General features: G+C 39.3%; 1 protein-coding gene across 1 annotated transcript in view; it reads left to right on the top strand.

Moving 5' to 3' along the window:
* ADCY1 (adenylate cyclase 1) overlaps positions 1–19,298 on the top strand; it is a 614,659-nt gene that overhangs the window by 402,082 nt on the left and 193,279 nt on the right. Inside the window, exons 11-12 of the mRNA XM_069730375.1 lie at positions 12,640–12,724; positions 17,790–17,879. Coding sequence (XP_069586476.1) covers positions 12,640–12,724; positions 17,790–17,879 — 175 coding nt within the window. The remainder of the gene's footprint in view (positions 1–12,639; positions 12,725–17,789; positions 17,880–19,298) is intronic.

Genomic DNA, 19,298 nt, shown 5'->3' with positions numbered 1-19,298 from the left:
ATTGAGCTATATGTATTCTAACAGTATGATTATCCTTTTAACCCTTTATGCACTACATTAGCGTACTAGTCGTTATCTTATGTATTATATATTACATTATGGATTTTGCTTTATTTTGTTTATAGGTACTGAGGTACACGTCTTTTAGCTAATATCTTAGTGACCCTGATGGATCATCTTTATTGAGTTTATTTTAATTCCTATTTTAGTTCCTATATTTTATACATTAATATAGACCCATTTAACTATAGGTCTTTTCCTGGTTTAGAATTAATATATACCTATCTGGCCTTTTAAACATATAGCGTAATTTTAATAAAGGACTATTAAACAGTGGTTTTAACTTTTGCACATTTGTAACCTTTCCTCCCTTCCCCTAATCCCCCCTTTTTTTCGTCTTTTATTTATTTTTATTTTTATTCATTATTTTTCATTTATTATTAAAAAAAAAATATTTTTTAATTTTATATTTTTGCATCCCCTCCCTCTCCCCCCCCTCTTTTCCTTTAGTGCGTTTATGGTTACACACACACACCACTTAGGTATTACAACCAGGATACTTATCACCTTTTAGTGTTCCTGCATTTTAGATTTACATATGTCCCCATTCACACATTCACTTTAGAACGTTCCATTATTATGAGGCCTTATCTCAGCATGTAGATGGTACTATCCGGCATCCATAGGGGCAGGTCTGAACTAAAAGGGGGGGGGGCGGAGGCTATATTAGGACGGATCTTTCAGGGAACTCCAGCCCTGACGAAGAAGGAGTACCTCCTTCGAAACGCGTTGGATTGGTTCCCCCTGTTGCCAAGCCCGCCCTATCCGTGACGTCATGATCCTAGCCACGCCCCCTCCACACACCGCTATCGCTCCGGCGTTGCTTCCCGCCGGGGCACGCCAGGAGTCGGCGGTTCTTACCTATCCAGACGCCCCAGCGTTCAGCTCCTGTTCTGGAAACAGCCGGTCCCAGGACTCTACGGCCATCTCATATTGCAGCCCAGCACATCAGCCGACGTTAGTCTGGGACCCCCACTGCTCTCCACAGCCACTTGGACCTTCTATACCAGTAAGTGGATGTTACACTCATTGCAGGCACTCCATTGCTGTCGGTCCATAGTGGACATATCTTCATGCCACCGTAATAGGAGACTTCCAGTATACTATTCACTCTTTGGCCTCTTATACTTACTGTACTTAACTGTACGCCAGGGGTTCCGTCTAAGCTTCTGCATTGCTAGCATTCCACCTGGTTCATGAGCGCAGGTGGTTCATTAGTATATAGTTTTTTCTTTCAGACAGGGTATAGCACAGACCCTGCCACCCCACCAGCAGCTCTGTCCTCTTCTCTCTTCCCCCCCCCTCGTTTTTTTCCCCCCATCTTCCTTTATTAGCCTATTCCCCTATTTCCTCCATCGTCCGTAGTGTACAGCGCCAGTGTTTATTACTTGGTAAATATAGGTTAATGTATTTTGCATTTATTTATGAAACATCAGAAATGTTTAAAAACTATCAATTTTTAAACTTTGAATGATTATTCCTTTAATCCAGATCGTCATACCTTAAAAAAATGAAATCACAGGTCTACAAAAAAATATTTTTTTGGAATCATAGCATGTACTTTTTTTAATCATCGATTCAAAAATGTATATAGTTTTTCTGTAGCACTTATAGTTTCCATGGAGCAGCATCATTATTATAAGGTACAGGAAATATACTGGTGACATTAAGAAAACAGAAATCTGCATATCAGAAAAAAATGCTTCACCTTACAAAACAGTTTTTATTGAACCAAAATAATTTACCATGCTAAATAGAAACCAAAATATGAGTAGAAATTAAGTGCTTGACATTAGACTGTCGTTGATCTGATTTTTCTGGGTTGTCCCTATTTAACATCCAACAGTAATCTGCCATCATTGAGTCATTCCAAAAACCGTCGTAGTGGTGTTCCATTGCTTTAATGTCCTGGTGAAACCACATGCCTTACATCCCCAAGATTTTGAGAGAAAAATCTAAATGTGAATGCAAAACATGCATTTTCAGAGACATGCCTCATCCAAGACACTGGTATGCATTTAGTAGTTCCTCAGCACCTTCAACATATTCTGGAGATTTTTGTTTTCCTAAGAACTTTTCACAGATCCACTTGAAGCTTTGAAGCAAATACCCCTTCCTTGTGAATTTGTCTTTGCCATGGCTTTCACAAAGTTTTTAATCAATCCCAACTTTATATGTAGTGGAGGAAAAAAGAATTTTGATGGAGCAACTAAAGGATTATGCTGAACATTGTCTCTACCTGGAACATAGGTGTTTCTCTGTCCCTAATCACGATGAACATAATGCTGCACTGTATTTCTTCTGTCCCATCAACACAAGAAGCAACAATATTTTGTGAAACCTCCTTGCATCCCCATCAGCAGACTAATCACTTTCAAATCTCCATAGATATTCCATTGATGATGGTTATATCGTATAGCATCCAAAACAACTGACAGACTTTCAGATCTTTCCTTTAGATGACATGAAGGAGCAATAGGGATTGATGGTTTCATGTTTCCATTGTGAAGCAACACTGCTTTCAAACTTCTCTGGGATGAGTCAATAAACAATCGCCAATCTGCAACAAAATACTCTTGATTCAGTTCTTCAAAGAGGCCATTCACATTGTTACAGTACACCATTGGTCCATCAACTGTGAAAAATGGTGTTAAAGTGTTACTTTTGTTTCGGCAATAGCACACTTTGACATCATCATGAAGAAGATTCTTCTGTTTCAGCCTAGATGCAGGAAGTTCAGCTTTATCTTTTGACAATGAAACGTCTCTGATGAGATCATTTAATTCATGTTGAGTAAAGCATTCTGGCTGCTCGGTTGCTCCATCAGGTACATACTCATCTTGACTTGAGGTCTCCATGTCTTCACCAGTAGCTTCAGCTTCATAGTCTTCATATTTTACTTCATTTTCATCTAATCCTGACAAGTGTTACAGGAACTGGCTTGGTATCATCATGTGGAACTGGCTTAATCGCAGATTCAAGTTGAGGGTAGTTTGACAAAACAAAAGTAGCAGTCATCACTATGATTTTTTATTTTTTTCCAAGTCATGAGAACAGCAAATGGCATAGCCACTTTCCTCATATTCAACCAGTCACGAAGACCATTTGAACAACTTGAGCATATCACATGAGGGGCCCAGGTTTTGTCTTGAGCACCAAGTGGACACTTAAAGTGCATCTGGTACATCTTTTTAATATCATGAGTGATTGAACGTACTTGGCCATTTGGTGTAAAAGAACCACACACATAGCAGATTCTGTTCGGATGATTGATACACTGTCGGGGCATTTTTCTCCTTTAACCCCTTAACCACCAGAGCTTTTATCGGTTTTACATTTCCGTTTTTCGCTCCCCTCCTTCCCAGAGCCATACCTTTTTTACTTTTCCATCAATATGGTCATGTGAGGGCTTGTTTTTTGCGGGATGAGTTGTGCTTTTGAATAATACCATTAGTTTTACCATGTCATGTACTATAAAATGGGGAAAAATTCCAAGTGCGGTGAAATTGCAAAAAAGTGCAATCCCGCACTTGTTTTTTGTTTGGCTTTTTTGCTAGGTTTAATAAATGCTAAAACTGACCTGGGACTATGATTCTCCAGTTCATTTCGAGTTCATAGACACCAAACATGTCTAGGTGCTTTTTTTTTATCTAGGTGGTGAAAAAAAATTCCAAACTTTGCTAAAAAAAAAAATTGTGCAATTTTCCATTACCCATAGCGTCTCCATTTTTCGTGACCTGGGGTTGCGTGGGGGCTTATTTTTTGCTCGTCGCCGTTTTTAATTATACCATTTTTGTGCAGACGCGTTCTTTTGATCACCCGTTATTGCATTTTAAGGCAATGTCGCAGCGACCAAAAAAAGTAATTCTGGCGTTTTGACTTTTTTCTCACTATGCCGTTTAGTGATCAAGTTAATGCGATTCTGAATGTGGCGATACCAAATATGTGTATGTTTGATTTTCTTGTTATTGTTTTATTTTGAATGGGGCAAAAGGTGGATGATTTAAACTTTTATATTTTTTTTTATTTTTTTTATATTTTTAAACATTTTTTTTTACTTTTGCCATTCTTCAATAGTCTCCATAGGAGTCTAGAAGCTGCCACAACGTAATTGGCTCTGCTGCATAGAGGCGTTGGTCAGATCACCTCTATGTAATAGAATTGCTGAGTTGCTATGAGTGTCGACCACTGCTCACAGCAATCCGGCACTGACAACCATAGAGGTCTCAAGGAGACCTCTGGTTGTCATGCCGATGAACCGATAACCCCCAATCACGTGACGGGGGGTCAACAGTGCGCGTATTGCGTGATTTAAATGCCTATGTCAGAGTTGATAGCGGCATTTGACTAGTTAATAGGCGCGTTGTGTGCTTTGTGTCATTACCTTGCTTTATTATCCACATTCTTTTGAGATTCAGCTTCTGGACAGATGCCCTGAAATTTTTTTTAGAATTTGTTTTATTAATTTGGAATTCATTGTTTTATCAATGATGGCATGCGTAACGGACCTAGACGATAACACCATGTTTCACAGATGACGTGAGTCTTTTATGCTGTATTGCAGTGTTTTCCTTTTAACATAACGCTTTTCATTTATATCGAAAAGCTCTATGTTGGTCTCTTCCCTCCACAAAAATTGTTCCAATAGCATTCACCTTGTCTGGGTGATACAGTGGGGCAAAAAAGTATTTAGTCAGTCAGCAATAGTGCAAATTCCACCACTTAAAAAGATGAGAGGCGTCTGTAATTTACATCATAGGTAGACCTCAACTATGGGAGACAAACTGAGAAAAAAAAATCCAGAAAATCACATTGTCTGTTTTTTTTAACAATTTATTTGCATATTATGGTGGAAAATAAGTATTTGGTCAGAAACAAAATTTCATCTCAATACTTTGTAATATATCCTTTGTTGGCAATGACTGAGGTCAAACGTTTTCTGTAAGTCTTCACAAGGTTGCCACACACTGTTGTTGGTATGTTAGCCCATTCCTCCATGCAGATCTCCTCTAGAGCAGTGATGTTTTTGGCTTTTCGCTTGGCAACACGGACTTTCAACTCCCTCCAAAGGTTTTCTATAGGGTTGAGATCTGGAGACTGGCTAGGCCACTCCAGGACCTTGAAATGCTTCTTACGAAGCCACTCCTTCGTTGCCCTGGCGGTGTGCTTTGGATCATTGTCATGTTGAAAGACCCAGCCACGTTTCATCTTCAATGCCCTTGCTGATGGAAGGAGGTTTGCACTCAAAATCTCACGATACATGGCCCCATTCATTCTTTCATGTACCCGGATCAGTCGTCCTGGCCCCTTTGCAGAGAAACAGCCCCAAAGCATGATGTTTCCACCACCATGCTTTACAGTAGGTATGGTGTTTGATGGATGCAACTCAGTATTCTTTTTCCTCCAAACACGACAAGTTGTTTTTCTACCAAACAGTTCCAGTTTGGTTTCATCAGACCATAGGACATTCTCCCAAAACTCCTCTGGATCATCCAAATGCTCTCTAGCAAACTTCAGACGGGCCCGGACATGTACTGGCTTAAGCAGTGCGACACGTCTGGCACTGCAGGATCTGAGTCCATGGTGGCGTAGTGTGTTACTTATGGTAGGCCTTGTTACATTGGTCCCAGCTCTCTGCAGTTCATTCACTAGGTCCCCCCGCGTGGTTCTGGGATTTTTGCTCAACGTTCTTGTGATCATTCTGACCCCACAGGGTGGGATTTTGCGTGGAGCCCCAGATCGAGGGAGATTATCAGTGGTCTTGTATGTCTTCCATTTTCTAATTATTGCTCCCACTGTTGATTTCTTCACTCCAAGCTGGTTGGCTATTGCAGATTCAGTCTTCCCAGCCTGGTGCAGGGCTATAATTTTGTTTCTGGTGTCCTTTGACAGCTCTTTGGTCTTCACCATAGTGGAGTTTGGAGTCAGACTGTTTGAGGGTGTGCACAGGTGTCTTTTTATACTGATAACAAGTTTAAACAGGTGCCATTACTACAGGTAATGAGTGGAGGAAAGAGGAGACTCTTAAAGAAGAAGTTACAGGTCTGTGAGAGCCAGAAATCTTGATTGTTTGTTTCTGACCAAATACTTATTTTCCACCATAATATGCAAATAAATTGTTAAAAAAACAGACAATGTGATTTTCTGGATTTTTTTTTCTCAGTTTGTCTCCCATAGTTGAGGTCTACCTATGATGTAAATTACAGACGCCTCTCATCTTTTTAAGTGGTGGAACTTGCACTATTGCTGACTGACTAAATACTTTTTTGCCCCACTGTATATAGCATGCTGCAGACTTGTATCAATGTTCTTTTTGGAAATCAGTGATTTTCTCCTTACAATATTTCTATGTACACAAATGTCGTTCAGTGCCCTCATGATGGTGGACCCAGGAAAATTAATATTAGCTACTGTGAGAGAGGCCTTTAGTTGCTCAGAGGTTCCATTGTGAACTTGGGGTCTATGGAACACCTTGCTCTTGGAGTGATCTTTGTTAATCTAGCACTTTTTGGAAGGGTAATAATGGTCTTTACTTGAGGAAAGGAAGTTGTATAACATAAAAGTAGCTGCACATTGTTATGTATATTTGTCATTCATTTCACCCACTTGAACTTAGGTATTCTAATGTAATACCTAAAAGAAATGGTTCCTTTATCTTTACACACACTTTGCCATACATGTTCCTCGAGATTGGCAGTCATTTTGCTCACCTCACAGTGCATGAATGCCGAACATGCGCAAATCAGTAGTGGTTGTTTGGAGCGATCTCGCATGGTGATCAAGTTCCATACCCGGCAGATACACCCAGGACTTGCTTCTAACAACCATCTTTTTTTGGGAGTGGGGCAAAAGGTGAAGGGAGTTCTTCCTCATCTCATGTCCACAGAATTGTGCCAGGACAGCACTTTCCAAGTGCCAGCTGCAAAGAAAGAAATGCCATCTCCAGAAGAGGTATTGTGTCTGTTCCAAAAATGGCTTTAGGAAAGACACAATATATCAATGTAGCACCTGCTCATCCAAACCTGGATACAATGTCAGTGAGTACTTTCCCTTGTACCACACTTCACTATAATATTAAAAAATCATCTACCATTTGAAATTTTCATGCACTATCCAAAATTTGTCATTGTCTTACTCCCATTTAACTTAGATTCTGAAAAAAAAAACAATAAGAAAACATTCTTATACACTTAAATAAATGCACTAGATTTATTAAATTATAAATAAGTATGTTATGTTTTTGGCTTACTATATGATTTTTACCTAAGTCGTGAGATTTTCCTTGCTTGCATTAACCCTGCTGTTCTGTTTAGATTTCACATACACTTGTACTGTTCCCGGTCATTTTTGACCGTCCTTATAAAATAATCATTTTTAGCTAATCTAAGTGGTTTTTTTAAACAGTTTTTGCACTATTATACTGCTTTTGAAGATGGTTGTTCAAATACCAGAAAAAAAAATAATACAAAGCTTGTTTTATATTTTTTTTATATCCAAAAGGGAACATGGTATTTTTTCAATTTTTGTAAAAATTGATTATTTTTGCAGATAAAAAAAAAATCTTGATCTAAATGTTAACTATAAGTAATAATATCAAACATTATGTAGATATACTTTTTTCAAAGGCAAAAAAAAAAAAAAAAGCTTTTTTCTCTATAAAATGGCAAAAAACGTTGTTTTTTATACACTTATACTGTTCCCGGTCATTTTTGACCGGACCTAACAAAGTTGTGATTTGTACCTAATTCAAGTGTTATTTGATTACCTGTTGCATTGTTTTACTGTATGTGAACATGGTTTTCAATAATCAGATGAAAAATTAAATCAAAAACTTTTATTTTTTTAATCAAATAAATTAACATTTTTTGCAATATTTGCTTCATATTGCACATAAAAACTTTTCTTTATTCTAAACTATATACAAACTTTAAAAAAAAAAAAAGGTTTTTTGTCAAAAACAAATGATAAATGCGATCAATGTATTACTTGCATTGATCACATGTATAATTTACATGACGCTTGCACAAGTATTTTGCACATTTGCAACACATAATATTAGATTTATGGTTACTGGACGTTGGACAGAATGAGCATCTTTTTCGCTTGCAGCTGGTTGCGATGGTGGAAGCCGTTTCAGTATCAGTGGTGGTCGAAGCTGTTGGCTCGCCGTCTCCACCATGCTCTCGAATTTGTCGGGCCACTTTTTCTGCACTCTCATTTCTTGGATTTCGTGGCCGTATTTTTACATATGGATTAGTGAGAGACTTCCCCAATTCCTCAATAAAAAGCCGTCGTTTGTGTAATTTTTTTTCTTGCCATTTGGGGTTTATTTCCCGCCACAATACAAAGGCATTATAGGCAGATACATCGATCAGGTTGTAAAAGAGAATCATAGGCCACCTATTTGTTTTTCTTTTACATGTATACATGCCTACAAGCTGGTCTAATGTGTCAACAGCACCTTTAGTGGCGTTATAGTGAAGAATCATGTCTGGCTTTCTGTCATCTCTCTCACTTATTTTTGCATCATGGTGCATGGTGCTCATGAGGATAACTTGTTTATTTTTTTTGGGAACGTACGACACTACCATAGTATCCTTTGTAAAATAAAACATTGAACTGTGTACGTCTCTCTTATTGAGGATACCCTGTGGAAGTTCAGGTTTATTTTTTCGTACAGTACCCAGCATAGTTATATTGTTTTTTTGTAACATCTGCCCCAATTGGTAAGATGTGAAGAAATTGTCACAGGTAACGTTTCTCCCTTTGAGTCCATGGGTCAAGTCCAAAACTACCCTCATGCCTTGGTTTTTTCAGGTCTTTCTAGAGGGTTTTTTCCAATATATACTTGAACATTTGCAGCATATGATGTTTTACTGTCACACAGAGTCCAGATTTTTATACCGTATTTTGCTGGTTTACTTGGAATGTATTGCCTGAATGGGCACCTGCCTCTAAATGACACCAGCTGCTCATCAACAGTGACATTTTCTACGGTATTATAACATTTTGGGAGTATCTCGACCCATTTACTCCACAAATCCCTAATTGGGGCAAGTTTATCTGTGCTTCTTCTTTCAGATCTATCCGTTTTGTCATCAAACCGTAGAACTCTGGAAATTTCGTGGAATCTTTCTAAAGACATGGTGGCCCTAAATATATGGCGCCCCGTTTCCGAATTCCACAAACTTTTAGTGGACTCTCCATATGATTTGTATACTCCAGCTAATAGAAGTAACTCGATGTAAGCATTCATAGCTGTCACATCGAAGTTCTTCCATTTATCGCCATAAACCTTTTTTCCCTCAATGTTTGTCATTTGGATAAGTATATTTTGCATGGCTATATTTATGAATAATAGGAATGCCGATTGAATGTCATCAATTCTAGCAATTGCATATCTAGTGGGACCTGGAGTATCTGTGATGACATTTGATGAAGACCTTCTACCAGTCGGAGCAGGAGGCTGCAATTTCCAAACGACATCTTTGTTTTTTGAATTGATTTCTTGCGTCAGACCGGTTGTCGGGGTTTCCACATCAGATTCACCCTCAGAATCCGAGTTCTCGGCAATATCTTCATCCTCACTAATGTTGTCCTCCTCTTCGGAGACATTTTCAGGTGGGACATCCTCGTCTGTATCGGAGTCGTTTATAAACTCCTCCAATTCAGCTTGGGTGAAGTGTCTTCTTCTCATGCTGTAAGGCATCACTGTTGAATGAAAAAATAAAATATATCCATAAACAATGAATGAAAAAAAAAATCAAAACAATTTCGCAACAATACACACAATAACGTCCCGTCACACATTGCGATATGCCCTGTGATTATGGTGCTGGAGCGTCGCAAACAAAAATGAGGCATGCACTCATTCTATCACAGCAGTGAGAATATGTACTCATAAGCAGACATTGAGTCTACACAACCCTAATGCTAACCCCCTATCATCCATTCTATCACAGCAGTGAGAATATGTACTCATAAGCAGACATTGAGTCTACACAACCCTAATGCTAACCCCCTATCATCCATTTTATCACAGCAGTGAGAATATTGAATAATTTTAGAATAAAAGAATAATTTATCTGTAACATACCTGTAAAAATGGGACTTCAGAGCTCTGACGTCTGAACCTCTGCTCACTCTGTGTTGTCTCCAGCTGAACTGAAACTCTACACTGCTATGTTATCTGTCTACAGATAAGATCAGAGCAGACACCACCCTGCAGCAGGAAAAAGCTCACAGTACAACACTTTAGGTGAATTCTGCTTAGGACAGCATTGCACAGTGTAATACTGTACAACCAGCAAACACATGGAAAATCAGAAAATCATGATTTACAATATGAAATGTTGACAACTGAATGGAACTAGATCTATATGAACAGCAGGGTAAATAAAAACCAGTGAAATAAATTGCGCATAGCTATACTGGAAGCGAATCCGTCGGCTGTATCGCAACTTGAAAATGTTGGTATGTGTAAATCTTTTCTGACCAAAAGTAGTCAGATACATTGATAAATAGTAGTAGATGCAATATATAGTTCAAAATGAGGTGATAGCACCTTTATTTTTGTCAAAAATTGTCTGGAGAGCTGAATAAAGGCCTATCGATCATTTTTGACCGAACAGTACAAGTGTAAAAAAAATTGTACCAAATAAAGTAAACAAAAATTAAAAAAAAAAAAAATTCCCACAGAGAGTACCCCCCTAATGACGAAAAGTCAGGGAGCCTCAAGTCTCAGAATCACACGCTGAGTTTTTATAACATTATAGAATTTCAAAAACGGTCATTTTTGACCTAACAGAACAGCAGGGTTAATAAGAGCTAAAAAGCCTAAGCAGCCCCCACACACATTAAGATGGTTAGACCAGTCATTTCAGTAGGATTGGACAACCAGCTAACATGCCAGAGAAGTATCAGGCCATTTGAATTCGAATGCCCAATCCTTTTCTTTCCACAGGAGATAAGCGGCGGTGATACCTGTCTGTCAGCTGCTGCTTTCTGCCTTCCCACAATTGACAAGCCGAGGGCTCACGTGTTTTGGAGAGTCAGGAGAGAAGAATGTCAGCCAGACTAACATTTGGCCAACAGCTAAGATATATTGTCACCTTAAAACAGATATTTACAAGTTGAAATAAATGGCAGAATAAGCTCAATATTCTGGAAGCATAGTTGGCTAAAGAGGCAAAAAACGGATTTTTGTGATTTGTTAAGAGCTGTCATGCAATTTCTACTGCTACTAATGTAGATACATTGTAGCTTATTGCTCTGCTCTTCTCTATTATTGTTATCCCAAGTCAGTTTTTAGTAGGTTTCTCCTGATTCACTCATTCAAACACAAAATAAGACAGAACGCATGGTCTTGCATAAAATTTAGGACAATCCTTTCTAATTAGCATGTTTTGTATAGTATAATTCAATACTTGAAAGGGGCATTATTAAAAGTGAACCTGTCTCCTCCAAAACCTCAGAGAAAATAAAGCTACAGCGTGTGAAATAAATATTGAACACGTCACCAATTTTCTGAGTAATTATTTTTCTAAAGGTGCTATTAACATGAAATTCTCACCAGATGTCGGTAACAACCCATCCAATCCACACAGGCAAAGACATTAAACCATAGGTGCCCACACATTAGGTTATGTAATAATGAGAACTGACACAGGGAAAAAGTATATAACACACTTGCTGAAATGTATTTAATACTTAAGCCTTTATTGGTGATGACCTCTTCAAGACACCTCCCATATGGAGAAGCTAACTGCATACATTGCTCAGGTGTGATTTTGTCCCATTGTTGCCCACAAACACTTTTCAAATCCTATACGTTCTTTGGGGTCCTTTAGGTGCTGTATTTCACTCACTGTATATTACCCCTGCAGCTGCCCGCTTCCAGCCATTGAGGCGATGTAGGCAGTAGTTACAGTCACAGTGCTTTAATTCCCTCTGGCACACTGATTAACAGCCAGTTCTGCAGCATTGATGTGCTGTCCACCACATTTCATCTCAGTTGACCTCACTGGCAAACATTACTAAAATCGTGTGGTTTTTCCGGCTGAAATTAGTTTTTTTTTTTCAGTCCGACCACTGCAGATGTAAATTTTTATGTTCCTTATGACAAACCGTCATGGTGTACCCTAGAAATTAGTAAATTGAATCATATTCACATTTGGCAATTCTTTATTGTAAGAGTAGTGAGACTATGGAACACTCTGCCACATGATGCTGTAATGGTTGATTCACTACAAAAGGACAAGCAAGACCTGGATCCCTTTGATAAAAAATATAACTTTACAGGTTATGGATATTAGATTCTGTGATGGGACATTGATGTAGGTAACTAGTCTGATTGCTGCTTATGGAGTTGAAAAGGAATTATTTCTCTAATATGCATGCAGCTATTAATGCCTGCCCCATGGGTTTTTTTTCCTTCCTCTGAATCAACATATGAGCTTACAGGCTGACCTTGATGGACTTATGTGTATCTTCAACCTTAACCTATGATACTATGAAGGTCTTTATGTGCTATATTATTATCATGCTTACAGATAACTGCTCTTCTTTTGTTTTTACTAGAAGCACTATTGTCCTTGTCCTCCTGGTGCTCTGCATATGCTTCCTGGTGGCTTGTATTATGTACCTACATGTCACACGAGTGCAGGTAAATATATTGTCGGAACTTTTGTGTTAGAGATTCTAGAAAACAAACAGTCCCTCCATAGGATTATCGTTAAAGTTTCCTTTCAGTGCTGGAGTACTGGACACAAATCCCAACAAGTCCAATGTCTACATTAAGTTTCTTCTCACATGCCAACAAACACGCTAATAGATCCATTTTGAATTTACATTGTGAACCCCAGTGGGAAAGGGACTTATCTGTGAACAGAGCTACAGCATATGTTGCTGCCATATAAATAAATAAAGTAATAAATATCCTAAATACAGTTCTTCTGTCAATGAGTCATCCATTAGAGTGGTATTGTTTCTAAGCATACAGGTGATGAACTGTAAATGTCCACAGTCAGAATGCTACTTAACGTATATCGCCTCACATACCTAGACATCAGGAAAATGCTTGTCTTTTTGCCATGGAACATATGCCACTTAAATGGAGCTTCACAGGAGATTGATGCTGCCTGAAGCAGTTAGACAGTCATGATGAATGTGCCTCATTTGTTCCAGCGGTGATGGCACTCACTCTCCCCAGGGCTCCCTTTCAGTTGTTGTTGTATGTGACCCCAGCGCCCAGTCAGCACAGGCGTTATTGACCCCATCTTCGAACAAATCAAACATGAAGAGGAAATCCAGGCTGCAGCTGCTCTCTCACTTCCTCTTCATGTTGAAATTCAACAGGAGGTGGGGACAGTGACGCCAGTGCTGATTGGGCACTGGGGTCATGTATCACATCAACCGAAAGGGAGCCCTGGGGAGAGTAAGTGCCAACACTGCAGGAATGGCACTGGCACGGGAGGTAAGTACAAGCTTTTTTTATTTTATCGGGGCCAAACGTGGAGTATGAGAAGACGTTGTCCAAGTAGTGGACAACTTCGTTAACGAGCAGTAATACTTTACTCTCTGGCTTTCCCCTGGAGACTTTGGTTTACAAACCCTTTACCTTAGATATCATGGTCTCCTCTAATGCAATCCACATATAGTTATCCTTAACATATCGCACTCCTTAAAAATTCTACTTTACTCATTTTTCTGTAGTGATAACATACTGTTTGTTTTTTTGGGGGGAGAGGGGTAGGAAGGCATATTATGGATGGCATTGTTAGCCTTAAAAAGATTCTTCACTTGCTCTCATTTATTCAAGGTTTATCCACATGATATAAGAAGCTTAAGCTTCCACTTCACTTAAGGAAATATTTTCTTTCCAGTGTAGTGCAGCGGTGTCCACGCTCTGCAGTGATGAGGCAGTGACCCAGCCAAGTTCAAAACAGAACGTGTTTAATGTCCAAACTCACACAGTGTACAGCACAAAGTAACCTCTGGATCGCAGCCGTGAAACAAGACAGTCCATAAATGCGTCTGGTTATCAAGGGCATCTGCACCACCATATCATGCTGTGGAGTTCCAGGAGTGTGCTCTACTTGGCTCTGTGTTCCCTCACACAGGCTGAGAGTTTGCAGAGCCGTCTGCTCAGCTCGCTGCAAAAGCCCCACACTGACACACCCAACCCTCTGCTGCAAGGGTTCTTACAAGGGAACCTCTGGCCATAGGCCACATGAAAAACCCAGCCCAGGGAGGAAACGGACCTCCCCACTACTTTCCTGTAATCCGTTTAAAAAATAAAAGCCCTTGACAGGTTTTCCTAAATAGCTTGCCCAAGCCAACACTAACTTTTATTCTTCATTGCAACCACATCTATGCCTGTGAATGCAATGTACTCCCATGGCCTCAATATGCTTCCTGGGAGACACATAGCGACCCTCGCATATGACCCTGGTCACTGCCTCAGACAGACAACTTCAATGCTTATTATTCCCTCAGGTGTGTAATAGAGGGCATATTGGTTAGGGTTGCCAACAAAACCTGGCCCAGAAGAAAAGACTGCTTTCACATTTAAACAAAAAGTTGCTTACTCACATAGCAGAAAAACAAGTATTAGAGCGACTTCCACTTCCTGAGTGTCAGCAGTGGATGCAACAGTGGGAAGGGGTTGCTAATCTGATGTACAGGGAGGCATAATGAACACATACCGGATGCACATTCTATACTTGTTGGCTGTCCTCTGAGTCTGTCTGCTATAACCTGCTAACATTGTCAGTGATAAAACTAAAGCACGTATTCATATATATATATATATATATATATATATATTTATTTATTTATGTATATATGTGTTTTAGACTCTTGTTATGGCATCTCGGACAGCTTTTAAAGATTTATTAATATGGTGCACTGTTATTTCAGTACAAAACTTCGATGTAAAGTAAGCCAGTCAACAAGAGAAGAGGAGAACATCTAACATAACAGAAGAACATCTAACATAACAGAAGAACATCTAACATATCTAGCAGGGTGTGCCACATTTATTACACAGTATGCATTACTGATCCATTCAGCATAGTGTCTGGCTGGCCCATCTGGTTTCATGCCATTAGGCACACAAAAAGATTTTTCTATAGCTATATACCGGTAACTGTAGAAAAAAGACAAGGGCTGCACATCCAAAACCGTTTATCTCATGGTACTGTGTAGGTATAACTTAGTCTTTGTTGCAATTATATTGATGTGAGTCACATATTCATAACATTACTGTAGCCATATGTTACATGAAAAATGTGGATATTTATGACATGTATAAGCTATGATATGTGGCCATGACAAAGGGTATAAGTATCTAAAGTGTTTTCTACAGTTTGGGAAGTTGCTGGTAAATGTCCCCGAAAGATTAATAATATTCTCTTTTAATGTTTGACCTTTTAGTGGTGAAATATAATCTGTGTACTCCCTAAAAGTAAGTGGCTAGAAAAACATCTACAATAGAGAAGAAACTAAACTGAACTTATATTATATAGCATAACTATTTGATTTCATCTAATTACTAATGCCAATAACCAAGTATAATCGACAATTTTGTATATTAACTAATTAAGCAGCTCTGTAAATTTCACATGCTTACAAATAAATTAAATATTATTTTGTTTACTCCATCCTGAAATGTGACGTTTATGTTGGGTCCTCAACATCCCGCAACATGCAAGGGAAATTCTGGCTATGATACAAAGCCGGCATCTCAGAGCAGTCTCTGACTGCTGCAATTTTAACTACTTAAATGCCGCTGTGAATCTCTGACATCGACATTTAAATAGCGCGATTGCCAGTGCATGCACTGGCTTCTGTCGTCCCCTTGAGGCTCAATTGTGAGGGGCCCTTGTGTGGTAATTGCAGCCAGGCGCCTCAAGTCATGTAAAGAGTCAAAAATAAAAAAATGTTAACAATCTGAAAAAAATACAAAAGTTCCCATTTTTTCTCCATTATAATAAAGAAAAAGAAAGCATGAGCATATTTGATATTGCCACACCTGTAAAAGTTGTATCTTTTGGGCATGTGCACACGATCAGTAAACATTGCGGGTTGGACGCTGCTCAAGTACCCAACCCGCAGTGACCAGATTTTACAGCATAGTGCACAGACGCCCGCAGAGACAGACATGCGGCGCCTCTCTCCAGACGTCAGTATGTCTATTTCTCTTGCGGAGACGTGAGCCTCCGCAAGATAAATTTAACCCATACAATGTATTGCGTGCAGTGATTCCGCACGGTTCAGTGAACACATGCGGATTCACCTGTGTTCAATAGCTGGCAGTGCTTTGGACACAGTGGACATGTGCTGCGTCCAAAGCGCTGCCAATTCCTGAACGTCTGCACATACCCTAAAAATATAAAATTAATTAAACTCAACAGTACACACCATAATGAAGAAAAAAATTAAATGCCAGAATCTCGATTTTTAGGTTGCTGTGCATCCCTAAAAAATTGCAATAAAAATAGATCAAAACATTGTATCTACCCCAAAAAGATAGTAATACAAACACAGACCTGCCAAGCAAATAACAAGCCCTCACACAGCAAATTCAGCAGAAAAATAAATCAAATATTGGTCACAGAACATGTTGACATATGCAGCATTCCAATCCCGAAATGAAGTAGCGGAAGGCACTCACCATCCCTAACTTGTCCTTTTATTCGGATATCACATTAAATCAAACAGGTCTAGTACGATTTCCACTGTTTGTCTTCCTGCTGTGATGTAATGTGATATCCAAAAAAAAGGACAAGTTTGGGACGATGAGTGCCTTCCGCTACTTCATTTCGGGATTGGACATTTGCTTTTATGCTTTACATGGAATGGCAACCAATTTCCCAGAGCCGATGCCGTTTGTTGATCCTGGAGTAATGCAGCTGTGCCGTCCGTTCTGCTTGCTGTGTGATATTCAGCATTCCAATATGCTGTATATCTTCCCCCAATCCGAGTTGTATGAGAGAAAAACACTTTTTATTATATTAACCTACGAGGCGGTCCGGTCTGATGGGCGTCACTGGTATTTTAGAGCGCATGCATCGGGGCTCTTTGGCATTTTCCTTTGCATGCACACTTCAGTACTTTGCTCTGCCCTCGACAGAGCAGAGAGAGGTACGTATGTGCAGGAGCACGGTGCTGGACATACATTGTGTGGATGGCATATACTGTATATTGCATATTAGAATGCTGTATATCAGGGTTTACAGGTACTGGCTCTACCTCATATGTGACAAACTTGGTGACAGGTTCCCTTTATTAAAAAAGAAAAACATGTTTGGTATCACTGCAATCGTACTGACATGGAAAATTGTGTAGCAATGTTATTTATTTACTGCATAATAAACATTCAAAAAACAGAACCCAAAAACTTAGATTTTTCCCCTATTTTCCAGTGCCTTTTATGGTAAAATAATGGAGTCATTCAACTACAACTCATTACACAGAATCCAAGCTTATAGCTATGCTGGCGGAAAAATAAAAACATAATGGCTCTTGGAAGAAGGGAAGAAAAAGTAGAAGTGCAAAAACAATAATCTTGCATTATTTCCATGTGCATTACAGTCTGTAGAAGCTAAACATGGCACATAATAAAATAATTACACCTATATAGTGCTTATTTTTATCTTTTGCTTTTTGTGTTTTTTCTTTTTTTTTTGCAAATGGCATTGACTAATTAACCACATTTTATCTTGCAGTGCTTCCCAGGGTGCCTAACAATACAAATACGAACCATTTTATGTATTTTCATAGTAGTATTAATTTACTCTGTGGCACAAGGATATGTGGTGAGTATTTGAATGTATCTATAGATAGAAAATAAGCCTTTCTGGGGTTGTTTGGCCGGCCCCGTTTCTTTTCTCAAGGGGATTTTTTTATATCCCACTTGCCAGTTCCGATTTGGAACTTGCAGCTCTCTGACGCCCCCCTTACTCTCAGGTCAGGCAGGCAACTGCACCTAGAATAATTAGTTGGCAGAAAGGCTGCCTGCTACGTACTGGCTGTGAGGCACACACTGAAGCAGGGGTGATATAATTATTCCAAGCCACAGCCGAGCAATACACTTATAAACCCAGTTCCGTCACTGCCAGCTTTACCCAACAAGATCAATACAGTCTGCTGCCACCAGCTCCTATTTCTTAATCAATAACGGGTAAGGAGCCAACCCAATTACTAGCATAATTTACTTCAGAGGACGTAAAAGTACGTTATAGAGCAAAGAGAAACGAAGCTAGTAATTTTATATATTTTACTCCAAAAGGTAGGCAGTGTTTACAAAAGTATAAAAGATATGACAAAATGAGACGATTATGTATATAAAGACAATTACAAAATAAAAATGGATTAATGCAAGAAAATAAACTTACAGTTCTTTCATATCATGGCTGACCATGTGGCTGGGTGAGAGAGGGAAGCATATATCCCAGTGCATCACAGATGTGTCTCTCAGCTAGCTTCCTGGGCAAAGACTAGAGAAAAATGAGCTCCCACTTACTTATACCCCCTGGTTGTGACATACTGAGTGGGCGGAGCTATGGATTCCACTCCCCTTTCCAGAGAGACTCAAAACTTTATTAAAACTCATATTCATCTTAGTGTGCACTGGGAATCTCGTAGAGTGACGACAAACATATTGCATGTCTTCTCACGAGGTTAGCTTCCATTTAAGTCTAAACGTGGGGTAGCTATGTGACCCGGTTAAGTAGTAATCCATTTCTCCATTTCTGCTAGGCGCTGCGCTTAAATAAAACACACTTGTGTGTAACCCTATTGTTGCACATCCCAAACATGTAACTTTCATATCTCTGTCACTCATTGGGATCAAGTTATGCCCTACTATTAAGTTTGTACATGAACAAAAGAGCTCATGTTACCACAGCTGCCTTTAGCCAGCTTAAAGGGACTCTGTCACCTGAATTTGGCGGGACTGGTTTTGGGTCATATGGGCGGAGTTTTAGGGTGTTTGATTCACCCTTTCCTTACCCGTTGGCTGCATGCTGTCTGCAATATTGGATTGAAGTTCATTCTCTGTCCTCCATAGTACACGCCTGCGCAAAGCAATCTTGCCTTGTGCAGGCGTGTACTATGGAGGACAGAGAATGAACTTCAATCCAATATTGCAGCCAGCATGCAGCCAGCGGGTAAGGAAAGGGTGAATCAAACACCCGAAAACTCCGCCCATATGACCCAAAACCAGTCACGCCAAA

This window comes from Ranitomeya imitator, chromosome 6 (genome assembly GCF_032444005.1).
Source record: "Ranitomeya imitator isolate aRanImi1 chromosome 6, aRanImi1.pri, whole genome shotgun sequence".
NCBI classification, from domain to species: Eukaryota; Metazoa; Chordata; class Amphibia; order Anura; family Dendrobatidae; genus Ranitomeya; species Ranitomeya imitator.
The sequence above is the reverse complement of the archived record's forward strand: the minus strand, read 5'-3'. Positions and strand labels throughout refer to the sequence as shown.